A 24,452-nucleotide genomic window follows, 5' to 3' on the forward strand; every position below is an offset into this window, starting at 1 on the left:
TAATTGTGATATAACCAGATTTACCAATATAGTCATTTCTGGGTTTTGTATAAGAAAGTTGTACCCCAAGGTTAGAGATGTATATTTTATATATTTTTCTAATACTTTATATAGTCTTCGATTTTATGCTTAATTCACTGTGTAGAAAATTTGTTTTTAAAGTGTAAAACAGTTCTAGCTTATTTGTTTCCTAGTTGACTAAATTTACCTAAGATTTCTTAAATATGCAAGTTTAAGCATAACTGATTAGAACAATATTCTGTCTCTTCACATTGTGACAGATGAGCTTATAGTGGCTACATGACTGTCTTCTTGTCTTTTCCCTCTTCTCATCTTAATGTCTTGTCCTGAGAATGTTTGGATCTCAGAATAAATGCTGTTAACAGCAGCTCCTGTGCACAGATTCTGCTTAGGGGCACAGTACACCCCACAGCTGGCTACCCCAAGATCCTCGGTTTTCTTTTTTATAATCAAAGATGGCAAAACTTGGTCTTTGAGACACCCAGGCTTTGTGTTCCTGAGGGCCTAGACCATGTCTCAATCAGTACTTTGTCCCCCGTGCAGGATTGAACATATACTCATATGTTTCTGTTGAAATAATGAACCTGCAGTCAGCCTCGGGATCTATTTTCAGGCTCTTTTTAAGCTCTTACTTCAAACAAAATCCTTCCAGGCAGAAAGAGAACAGCTCTGATGTCAGAGGGGCAGACCTATCAATGGTTGCCTGACTCTCATTCTGGATTTTTCCTGCCCACTGGGATTTTTCTGATCCTTCTTCCTACTGTTTCCAGAGGTTTTTCCCCTGAGGGAGTTTCCTGTTTTAATCAGGGTGTACTGTTTTTTAAACTTTTATTAAGGAAATGTTCAAACATGTTCAAATAGAGAGACTAGTATAATGAACAGTTATCAGCGTGTTGTCAGTCTCGTTTTCATCACTTCCCACGCATTTCAGATTTGGCTTGAGTAGTCTAAAACAAATCCCAAGCATCCTATTTTTTTTACCTGTAAATATTTCAGTATGTGTCTAATAAGAATTTTAAAAAGCTACGTTATCACAGTACCCTATTACTGGTAACAAAATTAACACTAATTCCTTAATATCCTTAATATTCTCTGATAGCCAGTCCATATTCAGATTTCCCAATTGTCTGAAAAGTGTTTTTACAGCCATTTTGTTTGAATTGGGATCTAAAGAAGATGCACATGTTGCATTTGGTTTTAATGTCTTTTTTTCTATGACCGTAGAATATCTTGCTTTCTTCATTTGAGTGATTATTTCCTTATAAAGTTTAACTTGTCCTCTATTCTCTGAATTTCCTGTAAACTGGCAATTATTTCTAGAGGTCTGATTAGATTTAGGTTCAGTTTTTGATGCAAGAACACTCCTCAGATGGCGCTGTGTACTTCCTCTTGCATCATGTCATATCGTATCTGATTACCCTATTTTCAATGATATAAGATGGATTGGTGGGGTCAGACTGGAGCAATCATTTATTCACAGTTATGATGGCCATTTGAGAACTGTCTGTTGTTTCTTCCCTTTCTTACCAGCTGCTCAGGGCAAAGTACCTCCTATATTATTTCCTACTCATAGGTTTCATTGGAGATTTTTAAAAATTGATTTCCCAAGTAGCTGGAGCTTGTGACAGTTTTTGGAGTTTTAACTCTAGGTGAGGCATCGTCCCTTACTCAGTGGTAACTTGTCTCTCTTGGTCAGGTCTGTGCGAGAACGGGAGAGTCACAATCGAAAGAGTGCCAGCTCCTGTGATGTCTCATCCAGCCCTTCCATGCCCAACCGGGCCCTGCCCACTGAAGAAGTGAGGAGCCAGGCTTCTGATGACAGCTCCCTGGGCAGGAGCGCCAACATCCTGATGATCCCACACCCCCACCTGCACCAGTATGAAGTCAGCAGCTCTCTGGGCTACACCAGCACTCGAGGTCTGAGGAGATAATGTTGCTCTTAATCCAAGTAGCTTGAAAAGTTTTTTTAAAAATTATCTGAATAGTAGAATTGATTTCAGTGTCCCGTGGTGATATTTGGGAGTTTATTAGAAAAGCCTAAAAGTGATTCACTGGAATATGGTAAAGCAGAGCATCTATAGGCCTTTAGTTTTCCTGTTTCTCTGTTATGTTTGGGTGTTTAGGGGTTCTCACCAGTGTACCCACTCCATGTGATATAGGAAACATTTCCCGTTACCTCTACATATTTTTGACCCCTTTTTCCTTCAGTCCTGTTTCTCATCCCTTTCAAAATATGTACTAATCTTTTTTTAATTGGGTTTTCTCATGTTATTTCCATGATAACTAACTAGACCACATTCTTTTTTATTTGATAAACCAGGATGTCAGTCACTTTATTAATTTACAATGAAAAATGCAGCTTTCATGGAGATCCGAATGTTCTCTTCTTGCCTGTAAATCGGCTTGAGGAATTAAATATTGGCTCTTATTGGGTAGAACCATGGAATTTGCATCTGCTGGACCCACTTTCTGATCTCAGGAATTGCATAGTGAACATGGGATGCACACGGGAAGTTGGTTGTGAGTTTCAGCTCTTTGATCCACTCAGGTTCACATGCTGCCTCCCTCTCTATAATAGGGACCATTAGATGGGACAGGTCATGTCTAAATATCATGTCATCTCCTTGCCTGGTTAAGGCTTGATACATCCATTTTTTCATTCTTTTCTCCCCCCAAAACATTTTTAACACAAAAACATTTGATTGCTTACTTATGTTCCAGGCCACTGAGTCAATGAAAGGGTTTTCTGATCCACCCAGTCATTCAGAACCCCAGGCTCTTTTCATCCTGGGATGCCATGATCATCAACACTGGTCTCCAAAGTTGCCACAGCAGGGGAAAAGAAAATGGAGATCTTTTGTGGAGATATCTTTGGTCTAGGTCTTCATTTAGAGCATGTCATTTCCATCAGTGTTTTATTGGCTAGAAGTTGGCTAAGTTATTTGGCCCCAGTGCAGAGGGACTGGAAACTATAGTCTTGTTGTATGCCTAAGAGAAAAATCAAACAGGTTTAGCAAACACATCAACTGTCTCTGCCAGGGTCTGCCTCTTGGTCACCAAATATATATTTTTATTGTTCTTCCCACATACAGTATATACCCACCCCAAGGAAGACAAGTCAAGTCCTACCGTTCACTCATTGTATCCAGACTAAAGTCCAGGGTCTCCAGGCACTGTCTGGTTCTTCCCATTTGGTTTGGGTATGGCTTTATCTGGCCATTAATTTGGGAACCAGAAATCCTTTCTCCTAAGTATTTAAAAAGTAAACAAACCCAATATTCCACTTCTTTATAGTTTGGTGATTTTACTCATTTCCCTCACTGCCTAACATATATGATATCCAAGATCCTCGTTAGCCTTGGCTGATCGGTCTGCCTAGTTGTGGTTTCTTTGTAGCTCTATGCTCTCTCTTTGTGCCTCAACTCTGTGATACCCGGCAGATGTCCTGGAGAACATGATGGAGCCACCACAGCGAGACTCCAGTGCACCGGGGAGGTTCCACGTAGGCAGCGCAGAATCCATGCTACATGTTCGACCTGGGGGATACACACCCCAGCGGGCGCTGATCAACCCCTTTGCCCCCTCTCGAATGCCCATGAAGCTCACATCAAACAGAAGGCGCTGGATGCACACTTTTCCTGTGGGTAAGTTGGTGGCTCAGGAAAGGGCCCTGGACTGGGAGCTCCTGATCCTTGTCCTCATCACTGATCAACCACGTGGTCTTGGTCAAGTATCTAAACTTCGCTGCACCTCTGATGCCCCGCCTGTGAGGTGGGGGTAGTAACCGAGACCATTTTGCCTACCGAAGAGTTCTTGTTGGGATCCAGTGGACACACTTGAGAATGGGCTTTGTAACTACAATTAGCTGTATCAACCTGAGGGATTCTGTTTTTCTATTTGAAAGAGACTATGCTTTGTCACCTGCTTTCTTTCCTAAGACTAACATCTGTCATTCTTGGTCATTCTTGGCTCTCTCTAGATATTGTATTGCTGTTTTGATTACACAGTTACATTCCCTTGTTTTCTCTAAGGGGTCTCTGACAACTGAAAAAATTTTTTTTTCCTCCAAATTCACTATTTTTCATAGTCCATCCTTTTTGATCTATATTCTGTCCTAAAGATGATAGTAGGGTTTTATAAAGCTATGGCTAAAATTAAACTTCAGCTTAATGGGCTCTTACTGGGCTGGGAAGGAACAGATGCAGTAAACTCCAGGGTATTTTCATGGAAGCCGTCTGCTGCGTGCCTGGAAATGTTTAGTTGTTGTTGTTGTTTGTACTTGCTTATAGTATTAAAAGTTAAGTAAGTGAGCAATGAACCTGGTTTTCTTGGCTGTATTTGGGGGTCATTTCCCAAAACCTCCTTTGCCCCGCTTATTTCTGCCATAATCAGTCATACGACTTGTTTCTTTCTGGTGTCTTCTTTAGTGTCATTTTCTTTCTATTTTTATCTCCACTGGCTACCTTCGAGTTCTCATACAAGAACTATTGATGTTTCTTCCTCAACTCCTGTTGCTTTTGTGCTTTTCCTCCTAACACAATTTTGTACTTTTTCTTCTTTTACTAAAACAGCATTCTCCAAACCTGCATCCTCTTGCCCACCTGGCCCTCTAATTGCTGAGGCCCTACTTTCCAGGCTCCCCAATGTCCTGTCTTCTCATTCCCATCCTCAGAGGTTCTTTTCTTTCCCAAGCTAATCTGGTGGTCTCTGGCATATGTCTTACCTCTTCTGCGTTTAGGGTTTCACACAGATTGTTCCTTTTACCCAGATGCCCTCTCTTTTAGCCCCTCTAACTTTATTTAACACTCAGCTCTGAAACTTCTCTTTCTCTAGGAAGCAGTTTTTGGTAGATTTATTCTGATTTATCTCCTACTCGATGTCTTTTTTGCACTTACATATTCTCTGCTTCTTAGAGTCACAGTTGTTGCTCTTTTATGTATTAACAGAATTATTGGTGTTTCACTTGCGTGTTCCTTTTCATTTAGTCTTTGTTAACTCTCCCAGGAAGGGCCCTTGCCTCCTGTACTTTTGTATTTCTCTGTGGCATCTCAGTTAACATGCTCGAGACAGAGGATCTTAAATGTTCTTAGGCTGAACAGGATGACAAACATGAGGCCCCACAGGAGGATTGAGTCTTGCCCAGAAGAGGAGGTGTCCCGTGTGGGAGCCAGAGGGTCATGTGTATAATGTTCTTCTGTGTGTGTAGTCTGTGATGTGCTCTTTCAACCTCTCCAACACCCGTTATCTCAGCAGCTAGAAAACAGGGAGATGGAGCTAAGTGCACAGCACTAGCTGTCGGGTGGGAATGATGCTCAGTGGATCTTCGTCTGGGTAGGACCATCCGGAGAGGCCATCCAGATTCATCACCAGACTCGACAGAATATGGCGGAGCTACAGGGCAGTGGGCAGAGGGATCCAACTCACTCCTCTGCAGAGCTGCTGGAGTTAGCATATCATGAAGCTGCTGGAAGGTGAGACTGTGCACAGGGCTCTGGGTGATACTTTGAGAACATTCTCTAACACCCAGGAATATGTGCAGAACAGACCGCTGACAAAATGTCATGTTTCTAAGACTTGAAGAGAGTACAAGATCAAGGCCTTCCTTTGTCAGTCAGCGTCATTCCCTTCACGGAGCCAAGTGCAAAGCAAACAGCCTGACATTTTTCCCAGAGATGTTACTTTGGCCCTGCTTTAGCTTTAGGTTTAATTCGAAGCATGCTTTGTAAACTTCAGACTTGAATATTTTCTAATCCTCAGTCAAGGGTGAAAATGGGGGCTGAGATAGGTGATTCATGCTGTGTGTTTTGTGCAGTCAGTCTATGACTTTATCATTTTGGTCACTGAGAAATTCCACTGTTGAGTTTAGGAGAAGTTAATGCTGAAAGCAATGAAAATCAAGGCCTGTGTTTATGGAAACAACTCTTTTTGAACTAGAGTTCTGAATGTGTTACAAGGCATCCAAAGAGAGTCCGTGTAGGAGGAAAGTCATTTAATCCTTGACAAGCATGAGCCCAGGTTACACCTGTACTTAGTGTAGTATTTTAGGAAATACTTTGCAAAGACCAATCTTTGGCCCCTTTTTCACTTACCTCCATGTCCAATGGCGTAGATGAGGGATATAGACAGGGCATGACCATCTTTACCGGACTAACTTGGTACCTCTATTCATGTACCTCATATCCTCCCGTTAGTGTTAGCAGGAGGAGGCTTAGAACAATAAGGGTAGGTGGTTTAGTGTGGCAATGGCAGCTAAGGTGCCAGGGTAGAAGGAGCCTGTCACAGGAGGCCAGAACTAGCACACAAACCAAGCACTGCAGCCTAGTAGCCTGTGATATGGATCCCAGTGGTTGCTAGCCTATGTGGCTAAGTATTCACGCCAGAGTGAGCAGGATAAAAGAGGTAATGCTGTGCATTAAGCCAGGTGGCTAGGCTCTGTTCTCTGTAGGCACAGCACTTCCCGCCAGCCTGGTGACAGCATGTTCTCCTTGAACTTCAGTGGAACTGAAGAGCTTTCTGTCAACCTGCTTAGCAACAATGGTGCAGGTAACCAACCCAAGAGATAACAGAGTTGGGATGCTCAGAGCAGGCTCACATCTAGAAACGACACAGAGACTAGAAAAGCAGGGCTGCGTCTATTTTGGAATCATTTCAGCCACAATTTTGGGTGACCTATTTAGAAGCAATGCTTTATAATGCATGGAATTATAAATGGGCCGCACAGTACATTTTTAGCCGAGAACATGTTGGTCAAGCCACATTTATCATCAGTCTATCAATGAGTCGTGATTGAGGGAGGCTTATGAGTTTGGTGTTGAGGGCAGGGCCAGGGCCAGAGCAGGAGTGGTCTCTGCTCTAGAATAGCGTTCAATTGTGTACGTGTTGGGGGGCGGGGCAGGGGCAAACCCATAAAAATAATCAGGAGAAGGGCACAGCGTAGTTTTTTGTCCTTTTATTTCTTTGCATAGACTAGTCCCTCTAAATGGAATATGCTTTTATCTTATCTTTGCCCCCTGATTCTTCCTGGGAAATGTCAGCTCAGTCTTTATGAATTAGCTCCGACAATACCTCCATTTTGAAGCCCTCCCTGGTGCTTCTTGCTTCTCCCCTGGAGATGTTGGGTGTGTTTCCACAGTTTCACATGCATAACCCAATTGTACCGCATGGCACATCATGATCTCACTGTTTGTTTCCATGGTTGTGTCTGCTAGACTGAAAGAGCTTATCTTTATTCATTCCCACAGTGACACATGAACTTATACTTCCAAGACCAAGCTGCCATATATGAGAGGCATTTAATGATTCACAAAATTAGTCTAATTGATGTGTAAGTGTTCAATTAAATATGTTCTAGAATGTTTAGCTTCTTAGAGAAGATATGGGCACCTTGAGTTGTTTTTCTAGTCAGAGCAATATAGTGAAATAGGGTCATCCTTACTCTTGCCCAGTCCCTTCATGACAGGTAGCATGTGTTTTCAGAGGGGCCAGAGGTCATCAGGAGGGAGTCTGTAGCATAGGTCTGACATGGGAGTTGAACTCCCATCTTTGATCTTGTTCTTCCTGATTGATTATGTTAGCTAGCCACTGAGAAATTAGATGGAATCATTCTGATTTTTACTACCATGTAGAATACCCAGCTAATGTCAGATTTACCTTTAGGATATATGTCCAGAATCTTACCATATCTTATTACCTCTGCCAGTCCGAGTCTGGTCCAAGAATCCATCATCTTTCACCTGGACTGTCTCAGTAGCTTACTAACTGGCCTTTTTTATTTGCATGTTTTTCTTTTTCTTTTGCTGCACCAAGAAGATCCATTTGTTAATTTTCAGCACAGCAATTCAGAATGACCCCTCAAAAATGAAGTCAGATCATGAAACATTTGCACAAAACTCTCTGAGCCCGCCCCCCCCGCCCCCAAATGCACTAGGAGTAACAAGCCAAAGGCATTGCAGTAGCCAGTAGAGCCCCCTGCATCATGTGGCCTCTGGTCACTCTCAGACCTCATCTGCTTTCCCCTCTCACTTCACTCTAGTGGTTCCCCAAATATATCAGGCACATCTGAGTCTTGGGTCCTTTCTGTTGCTTTCTCCTCTGCTATGCCCTTATACTAGAGAACTTTGTGGCTGAGGTTCATATGGCTGAGTTTGCCCAGGACAGTCCTGGTTTGAATTCACTGTCCTATATGGTTATTAATAGCATCCTCTTTCACTCTCAATGGTGTCCTGGGTTGGATGATAAATTATAGGGCCACTGTACCCACAGCTTTCTCTCTTCTTTCAGGTCTTCCCTGAATTGCCATTCTCTATCCTGGCACTCCCCACCCATCTTTCCTGCCTAATATTTCTCCATACTACCACCTGACATAGTAGATATATTTTTTATTATAAGCTCCATGAGGACAAGGATTTTTTTTGTTAATGGCTGTATCTCCAGAGCTTAAAACAGTTCCTGGCACATATCAGGTAATTGAATGAATGCTAAAAGCCTTCTGAGGTTATCTTTCTCTCTACTGAAGAATGTTTTTCTTTTCTCTTATAACTTTATTGAACAGTTACCTGGATTCCTTTCCTCAAAGAATCGGGCAATCTTTACTTACCTTGCTTGGTTTTGAATTGACTTTCCTTTCAAGCCATTCTCAATCCTCATGGAATATGGCTTGCTTTCTTTATACTTACTAAACTCTGACCCATTTCAGAAATGTTTCTTGAACTCTAGGCACTGTACTACAGCCTGAGAAGAAACAAAATGATTAAGATACCGATTCTCCTCACCTCAGAGACCTCTGGCTTGTCATTCACTTGAGATTCTATTTGAAGCGGTTGCATATGGGGTAAAAACCACGAAAGGAAAGCTTCTCACAGGGACTTGAACTATGAGTGGTTCCAGTAATGCCGCAGGGTTCAAACATGGGAGCTAAATTATGATGTGCTAGACAAGAGAGCATGCTATGGTGAAAGTGACCAGAACAAAGTACCAGTCCCACCTTTGGAGTTTAGCCTTCAGCCTTTGCTGAGCTCAGGTTCTTCATCTGTATAACTGGCATAAAGATCTTCACTTGCCTGCGTTCCTCACAGAGTTGTCAGTAAGGATCAGAAGTAGATTGAGTTCCTTAAAGGCAACATGTCATATTGGGTCCTTGTTTTGGGACAGGGTGGGATCTAAACAAACAACTAGGTAACATTTCATTCATTAAAAAATAGAAAAGTAACAGGAAGAACTCATCCATGACTCCACCTTCATCTCCTGGGCTTGACAGTTTGCACCATCTGCAGGCACTCAAGCATGACTCAGATTTTCTCCTGCATTTGGACTTGATTTATATGTGAGTCACGATTCTCAGGAGTGGTGTCTCTGGGTTTCCCTCCTGGCCCTGTTGAATTTCATTTTGAGCATTGTTGGCTGGGGCCTTGCGCCTATATTATTCACTTGTTTTTTACATGCTGCCCAGCAGGGACCAGGTTGTTGGTGGGACTGGGCAAATAGTTTTTATCCCTCTATTTCTTTAACTAGGCCCCAGTTTATAAGACTTTTTAGTCATATCATTCTCTTCATTGGGGGTAAGCGCTCAAGAGAATTTTGAAAAAGAAAATAAGTAATGCCAAGTATTCTTTCTCTTTCGTCCTGGGGTTTAGAATCTTTACCTTGATGTGTGTGTTGTGTATTAGGCCATGGGGCAGATTTAGCCTGAGAGCTAAAGGAAAAGTAAATCATAGCCTTAGAGTCACTTATTCAGGCCAGGTTGGGCTTTTTATGGATAAATGCTCTCTCTGTAGCCCAGAGAGGAGAAATGACTTGACTTGCCCTAGGCACAAGCTTATAGTTGTCCTCTGGAACCGGCCCCAAAGGCCTCACACTGATTATCCTTTTGGCCTAAAACTAACAACCAGAGAAGATGGTCAGACTTCTCAACTCTGAACAGATGTCAAAAGAGCCAGAACTGAAATAACTGTCTCAGCTTTGGCTCCCCAAGTTGTGTTTCTGGCTTTGAACTTTGAGAGTGGGGTTCATTCCCAAATGTCAGGTTGGAGCATAGCTGACTGACCAGAAGGTCTCACCTCTGTCCTCTCAGGTTGTTGGGGATTTTCACCTGCCAATAGCAAGTCTGTTTGCCTCAAAGGTAGAGCTGGTGGGAGAGGCAGTGAATTGGGCTTGAAATGCAAATGTGTAAGCTTTGTAGAAGTCCTTAAAATATTTATTTCTTCAAACTTTTTTCATTGGTGTTTATTTAAAATAAAATTAGTATGTGTGCGTGTGTGCGTGTGTGTGTGTACATATGTAGCATCAGAAGCTGGTGCTCTTGAATGTGCTTGTATGAGTTAGAAATGGTACAAGTCTGCTTTTGGCCTACAAGCCAAAGCTGTTCCAAGAACTCTTTCATTGTTTGCCTCTTTAAACAATTGCATGAGCAATTGAAGTGTTTGTTCAATTTGTAAGTTGAACTGTTTTTATTAGTGTAAGAATTTCAGTTCTTATAGACCAAGTCTGGATTGGATTTTCTTCCAAAAAAAGAAAAAGAAAAAGTTATTGAATGATTAAATTTAGCAACCAAACCTGTGTGGTGATGTATTTAATAATTTTCCTATTGCTCAGAATGTTTTGAGAATGCCAATTTTATAATTTCCGTTATATCCATTCTTAGGCTGAATAAGAAAATCCACCACTTTGCTTCTTTATAGTCATGCTTTGTGTTTTCGTGAAAATGGATGTAATCAGCCAAGACAGATTTTTCTGAAAATTTAGCTCCAAATGGCTTTTAGCTGTTGACAAAGAGCAGATAACATTTTCAATAGCTGAAAACTGGTATCCCAGATGGATAGTCAGGAAATAGAGCATCTGTAGAGTTGAGCAGGAGTCTAAACACAGGTTTCACCTACTTACTCTGTGATTTTCAGTAAATTGCTTAATTTCTCTGAACTTTAGTTTCTTTATCTGTAGAAAAAGGATAATACCTAACTCCTATCTGCCTCATAGTGTGGGTGTGAATAAAATAAAACACTATATTTGTTTGACTTAATAAATTGTATCTTATTATGATGACTAGTAATTTTTAAAAATCTACTGGAGGCAGTTCCAAAAAAGAAGTTCTAAAATTGTTTTGTCCAAGTGACATCATCTTTTTAAATTAAAAAAAAAATTAATTTTTTAATTTACATACAGTAAAATTTGCTGTTTAGTGTACAGTTCTATGAGATTTGACAAATTCATAGAGCCATAACCACCAACACAGCTACCAAGATACAGAACATGTCCATTCCCCCAGGTTCCTTTGTGCTGCCCCTTGTACTCAACCCCCCCTCCCACCCGCTGGCAACCATTGATACTGTTTACTCTCCCTTTAGTTTTTGCCTTTCCCAACATGTCCTGCACATGGAACCATACAATATGTAGCTATTTGAGTCTGGCTTCTTTCACTCAGCATAATGCTTGCGAGATTCATCTAAGTTGTTGCGTACATCAGTAGTAATGTTCATTACTTTTTATTGCCCAGTTGTATTTCATTGTATGGATGTACTAGTTTGTCTATCCCTTCACCTGTTGAAAGACATTTGGGTTGTTTCCAGGTTTTGGCAACTGTGAATAAAGCCACTTTAAACATTTACATAACAGGTTTCTATGTGAACATAAATTTTCGTTTCTCTTTGGTAAATTCCTAGAAGTGGACTTGCTGGGTCAAATGATAAATATATGTTTAACTTTTTAAGGAACTGCAAAACTTCTTTCTAAAAATGATGTACCATTTTGCATTTCTATTATCAATGAATAAGGGTTTCTGTTACTCGACACCCTTGTTAGCACTTGGTGTGACCTGTCAGGAGGTACGTCACTGTATTTTAATGTGCCATTTCTCTAATGACTAATGATGAACATCGTCTCCTGTGCTTATTTGCCTTCTGTATATGTTGTTGGTGAAATGTCTGTTCAAGTCTTTTGCCCATTTTCTAATCAAGTTGTTTGTTTTCTTGCTCCTGGGTTTTCAGAGTTCTTTATATGTTCTGGATACAAGTCCTTTGCCAGATCTGTGGTTAGCAAATGCTTTCTCCCAGGTAATAGCTTGTCTTCTCAAAGATTTTATAAGGGATTTAAAAATATTTGTTCTTGTTATAAAAAATTCAGATGACACAAAGTAAAGTAAAAAGCACAAGTTTTCATTTACCTTCTGCCACCTCCTCCAGCTTTGTTCTCAGAGATAGCCACTGTTGACAGTGTGGTGAGGATCTTTCCAATCCTTTTTATAGTATCATAATTTTCTAGTAAATATATGTTTTGAAAGGGACATTTAAATATCAATATATGTGTATTAAAATTAGTTCTATTACTTTTTAGTCACTAAGTTGCATTTCAAAGAATCTTTTTGTTTTTCTTGCAGCCCAGTAAGTAAAATCATTGTTGGTTTTTTTTCTCTTAAAGTAGTGAGTTTCGATGTAATACTTCAAAAAGCCATGATTTGAGGAAGAGAATTCCAGAAGATAACTATTGAGTGAACTGAATTCAAATAGGTCATTTTATATTTGCTAAAGATTGTGTTAATTGGTTGAAATGACTTTGAAATATGTCCCTTTTCTTACTATAAATGGTAAATTGCTTTTTGCTGTGCCTGTGTGTATACATGTGCAGGTGTGAGCATATACTAACGGCCTCATTGGGCAAAGAATAGTATTGATAACCTCAGAGTAAAATTCTGGCTCATTCCCAAATTTTAGATTGCTCATTTTTCTTCCATTGATTCTTTTGTCCTGTTGGAAATATTCAGCACAGATTTTATACTTGGTTCACATTTTTATTTTTAACTACAGTTTTGGACTTTTTTAACCACAACTGGTCAGAACTTTTTTGAAGAATGAGCTTCATTAAAGCAAGTTGTTTTCATCTTTCCACAGGTCTGAATCCTAGGACCCAGAATAAGGATTCTCTAGAGGACAGTATTTCTACTTCTCCAGACCCAAGTAAGAGGGGGCAGCTGACTGGGGGGGTGGGGAGTAGAAAGGAGGTGGGGTTATGGGGTGGTCTGAGCATGAGGAAGCAAGAGGGAGCTCTGTAGGAACAGAATGGTCTGGAAGTCTACACAGCTCTGGGCTACCAGAGGAAGGACTCTCCAACCTCTCCAGGGGAAAGCAAGGGGAAGGGCCGAATGACCTGTTCCTGGAATGTGATTCAGAGGAACAAGGAAAGGGTAACAGAATTCCTATGATGCCTTTGTGCCAGTCCAGAGCTGGTCTTAGTCCTTACATGCCTAATGATGGCTTTGGGGAAAATTCGGGAAGAAGTAATACGAAGAACTGGAACTGTTTACATACCTGTAGCTGAATATGTTTGGCTTGGGTTGCATTTGTTTTGATTATCCTTGTCCATTGAAATTGTTGAACATCTAAATACAGCTGACCCTTGAAAATGTGGGGGTTGGGGACGAAAAGCTGCATATAACTTGTGACACTCTCAAAACAACTACCGATAGCCCACTGTTGAGCAGAAGCTTTAGTGGTTACATTAACAGTCAATTAACACATATTTTGTATGCTATATGTATTATATACTGTGTTCTTACAATAAGGTAAGCTAGACAAAAGAAAATGTAATTAAGAAAATCATAAGGAAAATACATTTATAGTATTAATTGAAAAACATCCACATATAAGTGGACCCCCGCAGTTCAAACCTGTGTTGTTCAAGGGTCACTGTATTTAAGAGAACATCTAATTATCTACAATGGCAACATACCAGAAAAAAAAATCCTGCCACCTGATAGACTTTATTTTACTTAGCTGTGACCAATGAGTACACATCACTGAATCTTTTTGTTCCCACTTATGGTTAACTTAATGATCTTTTCACTACTTCTTCAGGTCCCTCATATTAGTCATTTTTAGTGGCAATATCAAAGAAGTTACTATATCTCAGTTTGACTAATCATTTCTTATTGGCGTCTATTTGGGTGGTTTCTATTTTTTTTTTTGTGATAGCTTATAACGCAGATACAATGCATTGTGCAGTTGGCATATTTTTTCTTTTGGTTCAGATCCTTGGAACATATACCCAAAAGTATAGTTGGCAGATTATATTCTGGAAAGCTGCTAGCAATGAATAGATGAACGTTTTTCTTCTTTACAACCCCAGCACTGGATTTTGTCATCTGTGTTTATCGTTGTTAATTTAATGGTTCTGAAGTGAAACCTTGTTGGAGGACTTTGTAGGGCTGAAGATACTGGAATTAGAAAAGAGGCCACATTCTTTTCTCAGTGAAAGAGCATCATTAAACTGAGAATTTGGGGCTTTTCTCACCATGGGATTTTGGATCAGGCATTTAAATTCTCTGTATTTGGTACATGCCAGCAGAAAACTTTTCTTCAATGTTTCTATAATCCTGAGTCAGGAAGCTGATGAGGACCAGAATGATCTAAGAGGACATAAAGATATAACTATCTTCTGTTTCTAGCTTTCCTACTGTGGCTTTAATCAGGTGTTTTTCTTCTGGTGCTGGTTCTAAGCAGGAAGTAGGAGTAAGCTTACCCCTTCGTTTGCCATATAGAGAAATTGGGGTAATTGATTAGGCTATTCTGGGCTATGTTTTGATCTTGAAGTGTTAATGAGTTAACAAGACTTGTGCAAAGTCAAACTCATAGAATCAGAGAGTGGAATGGTAGTTGCCAAGAGCTTGGGGACAGGTAGAATTGGGGTGTTACTAATCAATGGACATAAAGTTTCAGTTATGCAAGATGAGTAAGTTCTAGAGATCTGCTATGCACCAAGACCTGTATAGACCATAGAGTTAGGCCTGTCTTGGGTCAAATCATCTTCTCTAAGGCAATGGTGCTGCATGGGACATACTTCCTGCTGTGACTTAGCATATAAGTCCTCTTCTTGTCCTTTAACTCCTGGTTCAATGGGACTCTGTTGTACTGGGTAGCATCTATCATTATATGGTAGAAAGATTCATGAACAGAGAGACCTCTGGTTCCATAACCTCTGGGAGGTTCAGCTTGGCCAAGTGTTTAAAGGGGTTGATGATGCCACCATAACTGCTCCGAAGAGGCGATGTGTGGGCGGACGAGATGACAGAGGTACACCACTGTGAAAGCCACACTGCATTGTGCAAAGATAAGGTCTATGAGGATCTCACTTGGGACTCAGGCTAAGGCATGGAGTGTTTCTGCTTCATATTGTTCCCTCATATAGAGATTTGAAAAATATTCTTCACTAAAATAACTTAAAGAGATAACTGACCTTATTACTTTAACTCAGTGATTCTCAACTAGAGATGATTTTATCCCCTATGGGACATGTGGCAATGTTTGCAGACATTTTTGGTTTTCACAACCAGGACATGCCACTGGCATCTTGTGAGTAGAGTCCAGGGATGCTGCTCAACATCCTGCAATGCATAGGACAACTCTCCACAAAGAATTATGGCTCCTTTAAAGCTCGTCTGGCCAGAGGATCAGAGAAGCGTGGTCTCGTTAGAGGGAGCTAAGTGGTCATCAGTTCTAGGCCCCATTGTTTACCATGAAGCTTTGGACTCCCTCTGGATTTTCTTTGAAAAACCACTATGAAGAATTATCTGGTCTAAAATCTCACTAGCGCTGAGATGGAGAAAGCCTACTTTTAACTAAGAGCAGGCAATTTTAGGCAGACCCATGTGATCAGGCCCACTCTACCGATTGAAGCTTTCATTTCTAGATTAAACTGTTTCTTAAAGTTCTGGCCTTGTAACTTTCCCAAACATCCTTGATTTTTTTTCCTCAAACCCTTTTGAACGTATGATTTATTTTTGCAGTTCCGAAAGTATTCCTGAATTCTGCTACCTTGTGCTGTTTGCTCCAAAATCTGGCTAAGCTCTCTCTTCCTTTCCCTCCCTAGCCACTCTACAGTCCTCACGAGAGGCTCTGTTTTGAGCTCTCTTCTGTTTTTGGAATGTTGATTTGCTTCAATGTGTAATTCTGCCTGCCCTGCCCTGCCCTGCCCTGCAGTAACCTCCCTGGCATTGCAGCTTGTAGCTCTGATCAGCAGAAAATGAAAAGTATCAGCTGTGAATCCCATTTGCATGATGGGATTGGATAAGCACGCGCACCGCATTGTCTAACAAACTGTTTCTCTCTTTCTCTCTCCCCATCCCCTTGCCTGGCAATTTTATCACCTTTCACCATGAACATTTTTCCCTACCCTCCCTTTTTACTTCTCCCCCTACCCTCCACTTCCCACACCCATCCCATGCCGGCTGTGGTGACCACACGTACCTCTTCCCCGTTTACACGAGGCAGTTCTGACACTGTCTGCTCCCCCTGTAGTGCCAGGCTTCTGTTGCACAGTTGGAGTGGACTGGAAGTCTCTCACTACTCCGGCGTGCCTCCCCCTCACCACCGACTACTTCCCTGACCGTCAGGGCCTGCAGAACGACTACACGGAGGGCTGCTATGACCTCCTTCCAGAAGCAGACATGGACAGGTAGGTGTTAGAGGACAGGCTTTGTTTGTAGGGAGGTTCTGGTATGGCCAGGTGTACATCAAAACACTGAATTTTCAAACCTGTGTCCTCTTACATTTAGGAAATTTTATGAGGCAAGAACTGTTAGTTTTCTCTTTAGAATTCTATTGACTTGCCTCCTTTAACCATTTCTCCTCATTGATCCTTTCTTATATTTTCTATTCCAGTCGTTCTGGGCACACTAAATCTGATCTTCGTTTCTAGGATTACCCATGTGGACATCAGATTACCTGCTTTCTTCTTCCACCTCTTGAACTGGTCATTTTTCCCAAAACTAGGTTACAAATTATTAGTTTTATAAACCATCATAGAATAGTTATCAGAGCTGGCTTGTGGGATTGAAGCAAAGGAGAGGGTGGGACTGTGGACTCTTGAGTGTTACTCTGCCCTTAGCCAAGCATAATAATGTGGACCATTGTTCGTTTTTTCAGGAGGGATGAGGAGGGTGTGCAGATGACAGCCCAGCAGGTGTTTGAAGAGTTCATTTGCCAGCGTCTCATGCAGGGCTACCAAATCATAGTGCAGCCCAAGGCACAGAAACCCAACCCTGTCGTCCCGCCCCCACTGAGCAGCAGCCCCCTCTATAGTCGAGGTGAGTTTTTCATTTTTCCTTTTCTACTAAATTTGCATAAGTAAGCTCTCAAGATGGTAGGGAATAAATTTAGGAATAATTGTTTTTCAACACAAAATTTTTGTAAATTTTACTTTACATGAAGAATAAAGTCTTAAAGTCCTGAAACTCTGTTTCATCTTCAACTCTCCTTTTAAGGAAGAGGATATGACCAAGTTCAGGAATGTTACATCCTGGCTTGGGCAGCACCTAGGAGTAGTAGGCAGCTGAGCTAGGACTGAGATATCAAACATCATAGTGAATATTTTAGACACAGAAACCTATATTTATTTATAGTACAGTACCTGACACATACTAGGTCCTCAGATATTTATAAACCTGAAGTTTATACTTGTTCTTTTTTTCCTATACTGGATTCATTTTTTCTTGTCACTGAGGCTTAGTGACTTGAATCAAGAATGGGTCATTTGTGAGTGATAGAGGCTAATAAGTGACAGAGACTCAGTGATGCCAGTTGAGTTGGAGCCAGACTCTGGAGAGCTCTTCTAAAATAAGCCAGGCAGAGAAAGTTAAGTGTGGGCGCCCGGAATCAGAAAGCAGCAATCACTTCCTGGAATAATCATGAGCAACCATTAGCCTCCTGCTTTCTTCTTGCAGCTACCCTAACCACCCAGCCCCAAACTTCAGATCATCTTTGACTCCGTTAATGTTCCCCTGGCCAGAGGATCAGAGAAGCGTGATCCTGTTAGAGGGAACTTAGTGGTCGTCAGGTCCTGGCCCCCGTCGTTTGTGATGAAGCTGTAGACTCTGTCTGGATTTTCTTCAAAAGCCCCTTGTGTTACTTATCACATGTTGCCTCACTTTCATTTTCTAGGCTCTGCTAAATAGTAACCTTTCTGAGTGCCAGGACTATTCAGCTTCATCTTTTTATCCACTAAAATGGAAACCACTATGCCTAGCATACGACATTATGAGTTGATAAATATATGAATTCATTTATTCATTCATTCAACAGTATTTTTGAACTTTCTGTTTTGTGGGGAATTTTTGGTCCCGTGGAAGAAAATAACATTAGTCGAACTATGAAATATAATTCCATGTTATGATAAAGACTGTGAGGAAAAAGTCAAGGGACCTGATCTGGTCTTGAGGGTCAAGGATGGCTTCCTTGAGAAGGTGATGTTTGAGCCGAGACATGAAGTATGTGCAGGAGTTGTTAGAGAAGCAGGTTAGGGGTGGAGAGAAGGAGTAGGTAAGAAGAGCATGCCAGGCAGAGGGATTACTATGTGCAAAGGCCCTGAGGCAGGAGGGGTTGTGACACTTTCTGGGCCCCAAAAGGAGTAAGCCAGAGATATGGCCAGAAATGTCAGGAGACTCAGGCCTCACAGGACCACGTGAAGGATTTTGTTCTTTATTCCAAGAGTAGTGAAATGAATTTGCCTTTAGGGTCAATGGCCCCATCCAGGCTGCCTATTTGCTCTTCTCTGGAATAGTTGCTCAGTGTCCCTTAATTGGTGGTCCGTAATTCCTCTAGTGTCCAGTTCTGTTCCGGCTGATTCACGAGCCTCATATCATGGCTGGTTGGCTAGAGGCTACTCACCTGACTGTATCCTTTCTGGCTATTTTTCTCCTTTCATAAATTTAATCCTTTTTATTTCTATAGTAACAGAAATGGTACCATTGTTATAGTTACTGGAAAAGTGGCCATAATATGTGAGCCTGTGCTACTCACTATTGCAGATTTATTGAATACCAGTTGTGAGCAGGACCGTGTTCCAGTAGTAAATAGAATAGCATCAGCCCTGTCCTTGGAGTTTACAGTCTACTGGGGGAGACAGATGTTAAACTAATGAACCACAAGTATATATTTGATCACAGATTGTGAGGAGTGCTCTGCAGGATTTAAACAGAAATAACTGTGGTGCACCTAATTTAAATGGTGTATAGGTGCCATGCTAGGTGCTCGTGAACGTTATCCCATGACATTGTCTTGACAGCCTGTAGGGAGCTTGTTGCGTGAATGAAAGAATGCTGGGATGGGGATAAGCCCTCTTTCTAGTTTTAGAAAGTGAGACTCAAGAGATTGGGTACCCAAGATCACACAGCTGGCAGGTGAAAGTGCTGGGGTTTGACTTGGGTTCCTTTGAACCTCTTTTATCTGTAATCTGCTTGCCTCTCCTTCGCCATTATCTGGAAAATTCCCACATGCGGAGTGCAGATCTTTTCAGCCTCCACTGTCCTCTCTTCTGACAACTGCCATGCTGCCTGACACTGAACAAGGGGTCTGTGTTTCATTTCTTTCTAGATCACGGAAATCCTGTCTTGGTTCAGTTGTTTATTAAGGTACCTGTGGAATCAGGGATTCAGAGATGAGGAAGACCCTGTCCTTGCCTTTGAAGGCTCGTTGCCTAATAGCTCAACAAATAAATAAGTAGTCCTTTAAGACTGAAATGTGGTATGTCAGTGAGGGAGTCGTGGGAGCTCAGGCCGGTAAGCCAGGTCGACTGCCACCCTGGGGTGAAGACCGTAAATGCCAGAGTGGCAGCTCATACGTAAGTGGAGTCCCACAGTCATCTCAGCCTATTAACATCTTTAGAACTTTCTGGAATGGCATCAAGTTGTTCAGCTTTGACAGTGACATCTGGGTGCTATCAGAATCCCCAGGCTCTAATCTGCTGTTGGTTCAGTAACAGAAAAATCTGCCCAAATCTGCCAACTTTGGGACTTCTTTTTTTTTTTTTAACCAAGAATAATTTTTTTCCATGAAACTACTCCTCAAAAGAAAGTGTTGCCTCTTTTGTTTCTCTTTTTCTGAATCTGTATGGAAGAGAAGTAATTGCCTATTAACAGAATGATCCTCAACCATATGGAAGAAATGATTTTTTTTTTTTTTTCTCTGTTAGGCCTTGTATCCCGAAACCGCCCTGAGGAGGAAGACCAGTACTGGCTGAGTATGGGCAGAACTTTTCACAAAGTGACACTGAAGGATAAGATGATCACAGTGACACGATATCTTCCCAAGTGAGTCCTTGGATATTTAAAGTTTTCAGATGCTGTTCTGAATTGTGTCTACATACTGTCCACATACTGAATTATGTGTATCACACGTAATTCAAACCGGAGAGGTAGTTGAGTGGTTGGTTTTTCTTCTGGAGTTATTGTTTTTTTTTTCCCCTAGGGTTATCTTATGGCTATAGTTCCCCTACTTCCAAAAGGGATTTAATTCAGTTTATGATATTTAGCCTGATTCTTAACAAGCCAAGTAAAAATAAAGAATGTGAGGAGAGAAGAATGAGAAAGTTAGGAAGAGCCGAGAAATCTCCATTACCAGTCTCCAGGGATGAGTTGTTTACTGTGGTCAAGGGTTGAATGCCAAGGATGATGCTAAGTATATTGAGATGGAAAAGGTAGAGAAGGATTGGGAAGGATTCTCTTTTGGACTTCCGGGCACCCCCTTTTTTTTTTCAGGTACCCTTATGAGTCTGCCCAGATCCACTACACCTACAGCCTCTGCCCTTCTCACTCAGACTCGGAGTTCGTCTCCTGTTGGGTAGAATTCTCCCACGAGCGGCTGGAGGAGTACAAGTGGAATTACTTAGATCAGTATATCTGTTCCGCTGGTTCTGAGGACTTCAGGTCAGAGAATGTGCTTTGGCTTTCCATCCTGGCTGCCTTGGGTGTGTCCATATTTTAACAGGTCCAGCCTTTTTTTCTGATTACAAAATGATCTCCGTTTTAGAAAATAATGGAAAAAACAAAAGCATATCTTTACTGGGTTAAAAACTCAGTGATGAGATGGATGGTGGTGATGGTTGCACAACGGTGCGAATATACTTAATGCCATTGAAATGTACACTTAAAGATTGTTAAAGTGGTAAACTTCGTGATGTGTATTTTATCACATAAAAACAACAGACTCAGTGATGATGTTCTCTTTGATGGAACATCAGTGCAAATCATGTTCTTAACATTTTCCTGACTACTTGTGGTGGTGCGTTTTGAATTTTTATGCATGATTTCTGATTACGATGATACAAAGCCACAACTTCACTGGGCCTGGGTGTACAGAATCTTCTCACATCTCTGGAATATAAAGTAAACACAACCGTTAAGTTCTTCCTTCTGAGCTTGTGTTTTTCTTGTTTTTGTTTTTTCCCATTTAAAAAATTATTTTTTAATTATAAGTGACATACAGTGAGCTTGTGTTATTATCTACTTTTTCTCACCACCACTCCCTCTTTCTCCTTTGGCCCTCCATAGTTTAATTGAGTCTCTGAAGTTCTGGAGAACCCGCTTCCTGCTGCTGCCAGCCTGTGTCACGGCCACCAAGCGCATCACGGAGGGAGAAGCCCATTGCGACATCTATGGGGACAGGCCCCGGGCAGACGAGGAGGAGTGGCAGCTCCTGGATGGCTTTATCCGCTTTGTGGAAGGCTTGAACCGGATCCGTAGGCGCCATCGTTCAGATCGCATGATGCGAGTGAGGGCTCCGTGGGGACCGTGCTTGGTCTGGGATGCAGCAACTGTCTCCTATGTCATGGGCCTCTCACTGGCCACTTTATTTACTCCACAATTGTCCAGCATTTACTATAAATCCAAAACAGTGTGTTCTTCTCCATGGCAGGGCAAAGAAGGGAGGGGGCAGTGTTCTGTGGCACAGGGCAACCTGAGGACGCAGCTTCTTGTGCTTCCCAAGTTGGACCCGGTGTCAGTCACAGCTGCTTATGTGATGTGCTGAATTGTTGAGTAGAAGCTCTCAAGAGGGTAACAGCAGCAATATCACTTATATCACTTTTAGATTTTCCAGCACCGTTGGGCATTCATTCAACCACACACTCCCCGATGGGGACACTGGGGCTTATGGGAGTTAAGGGATATGTTAAAGGATATGAGGATACCCAGCTCTGTGTGTGTGTGAGTGTGTGTGTGTATGTGTGTACTGTACACAGATCTAAGGATTTTACAAATATGCAGATGCATGTAACCACCACCACCACAATCAGGATATGGAATAGTTGCCATCACACCAAAAAAACTCCCTCCAGCTACCTGTCATGGCCACACTCTATCCCCATCTCTCACCCCTGATCTGTTCTCCATCACTATATTTTTGTCTTTTTCAAGGGTCATGTAAATGGAATCATGCAATATATAACCTGATGCGGCCTTCTTTCACTCAGCTTCCTGCCTTTGGGGTTCATCCACGTTGTCACTTGCATCAACCATTTGTTCCTTTTCGTTGATGAGTAGTGCTCCATCATCAGCTGTGTTTTTATTGTTTGTTTTTAATCTCAAGTTCAGTGTTCTTTAACCTACCCAGCTGCCTTCTGTACACAGCATCACTTATGATTATACACAGCATCATTTCCAGGAGAGCTTGCTTATGTAGCAGAAAGAACCTTAGTTTTGAAGTCAGGTAACTAGTTTGAATTCCAGTTCTAATGGGATTTGAGATAAGTTAATTAACTTCTCTGAGACTCAGTTTTTTTTCCCGTAAATTAGATATACCGTTATTTACTCCCTAGAGTTGTGATGAGAATAAAATGAGATAATACGCATAAAACATCTCAAAGAGGCAGTTTGTTTTGAGTCAGTAGGCATTAGGGACCTTCAGTTTAAGTGAAAAGCAGTTTTCTGGCATTTACCGAATACTGAGAACCCGTGTTCCTCAGTTAACTGACTCCCAGAGCCTGCAGCAGGACAGATGCAGCTGCAAATGCTGGGGCATGAGTGGCGCCTATTGAAGGGTCCACTTGGGCTGATGGCTTTGTCTCCTCTTCTCTGCTTTAGAAAGGGACAGCCATGAAAGGCTTGCAGATAACCGGACCCATCTCTGCGCATTCCCTCGAGTCATCTGGCCCCCCAGTTGGGAAGAAGGGAACCTCAGCTCTGTCTGCCCTGTTGGAGATGGAGGCCAGTCAGAAGTAAGTGTCTTATTGGAAGAGAGACTTGTCCCCACCCAGTACTCCCTGAGAGTTTTCAGTGCCCTGTTCTTGTGAGTGGAGTGAAATATGATTTCTGTTTGCAAGGAGCCTATAATTTGCACAAAGACACATACACGAAAAGAAAACTGGGTTAATACCTAATGTCAATAACACAAAATAGTCTGGAAGTTACAAATTTGCAATCTGGGCCTTAATTCAAACTACAGATACATTTAGTTTGGCCCGCAAAGTGATTATTTTTGTTAGTTTTGTTTTTCCAATAGACCTTATTTTATAGAGTAGTTTTAGATTCAAAGCAAAATTGAGTAGAAGGTACAGAGATTTCCCGCACACACCCAATCTCCACACATGCATACTTCCCCTATTATCACTATCCCCCACCAGAATGACGCATTTGTTACAATTGTGGAATCTACATTGACACATCATAACCACCCAAAATCCACACGCATCAGTTTACACTTGGTGGCGTACATTCTGTGGTGGCATACATTCTGTGTGTTTAGACAAATTTATAATGACATGTAGCCACCATTAACAGAGTAGCTTCACTGCCCTAAAGACATAAAACATTTTTTAAATATTTGAGCCAAATTTTTTTGTTTGAAGATTTCATATAAAAATGTGGACTTTATATGAATTCTTATTTTAAAAAATATTAGTATACATAACATGCTGCATAGTTGTATTATATAACACACAAGAGAATATATTATAGATAACATAATATAAACTTATAGGTAACACATAAAATTCAGCTCTGCTTGATGTAGTACAGGCTCACTTAACACTGGGTCCACAGTCATACCCAGGTACCATGGGCTGGCACTTGAGCATGGACATGTGCCCTCTGGTTTACAGTAGAACCAGCACACCCTCTGGTTTTGGACTTGTCTTGCACCCTCAGTCATGCTACGTGACCAGCTTCTCTAGGCGTTTGAGTGTGTGGTCCCTTTATAAACAGTAAGTGCTACAGCTCTCAGGTTGCTGGTGGGACCACATCTTACTTGAGAGGGCAGGGACAGCGTTGCAGGAGGTAGAATTTAAGTTGGCCTTATAGGAAGGGAAGCATTTACACAGAGGAGAGGTGGGACTTGGGGAAGGGGAGAAAACATTGCCGTGAGCAGGTAGGACCTGCCCTAGGGTGCATTCCATGCCCTCCTCATCCTCCCAAACAGACCAGGTTCTCTCTGTGCTTTCCAGCATCCTGGGCCTACGTCTGTCTGAGCACTTACCAGTATCATTCTGAGGGCTGTAACCGGTTTACTCATCTTCCCCCCGACTTGTCTGCGCTCTGAGGGCAGAGGCTGTGTGCTGTGCCTGCTATATAGTATGTGCACAATAGATGAGAATGATGGAGAAAGGGATGTGGAGGGTCCCTGTATAAGATGTTAGAGGAGACTGGACCTTGTCTGTCTAGTGTGAGAGTCTCTGTCGCG

At 41.7% G+C, this 24,452-nt stretch overlaps 1 protein-coding gene across 14 annotated transcripts in view; it reads left to right on the forward strand.

Moving 5' to 3' along the window:
- Positions 1–24,452, forward strand: part of DEPDC5 (DEP domain containing 5) — a 108,047-nt gene that overhangs the window by 42,794 nt on the left and 40,801 nt on the right. For 8 of the 14 annotated variants that reach the window (XM_025047792.1, XM_015591228.2, XM_015591241.2 and 5 more), the window contains exons 21-29: positions 1,718–1,938; positions 3,462–3,665; positions 12,900–12,965; positions 16,275–16,458; positions 16,929–17,089; positions 19,972–20,089; positions 20,537–20,704; positions 21,329–21,548; positions 22,859–22,992. In XM_025047792.1, coding sequence (XP_024903560.1) covers positions 1,718–1,938; positions 3,462–3,665; positions 12,900–12,965; positions 16,275–16,458; positions 16,929–17,089; positions 19,972–20,089; positions 20,537–20,704; positions 21,329–21,548; positions 22,859–22,992 — 1,476 coding nt within the window. Of the gene's footprint in view, positions 1–1,717; positions 1,939–3,461; positions 3,666–5,356; positions 5,493–6,466; positions 6,565–12,899; positions 12,966–16,274; positions 16,459–16,928; positions 17,090–19,971; positions 20,090–20,536; positions 20,705–21,328; positions 21,549–22,858; positions 22,993–24,452 lie in introns of those variants that run through there. The other 6 variants (XM_015591238.2, XM_006904950.3, XM_015591261.2 and 3 more) reach the window with 5 other exon arrangements.

The sequence above is a fragment of the Pteropus alecto genome, unplaced genomic scaffold, assembly GCF_000325575.1.
Source record: "Pteropus alecto unplaced genomic scaffold, ASM32557v1 scaffold190, whole genome shotgun sequence".
Taxonomy (NCBI): Eukaryota; Metazoa; Chordata; class Mammalia; order Chiroptera; family Pteropodidae; genus Pteropus; species Pteropus alecto.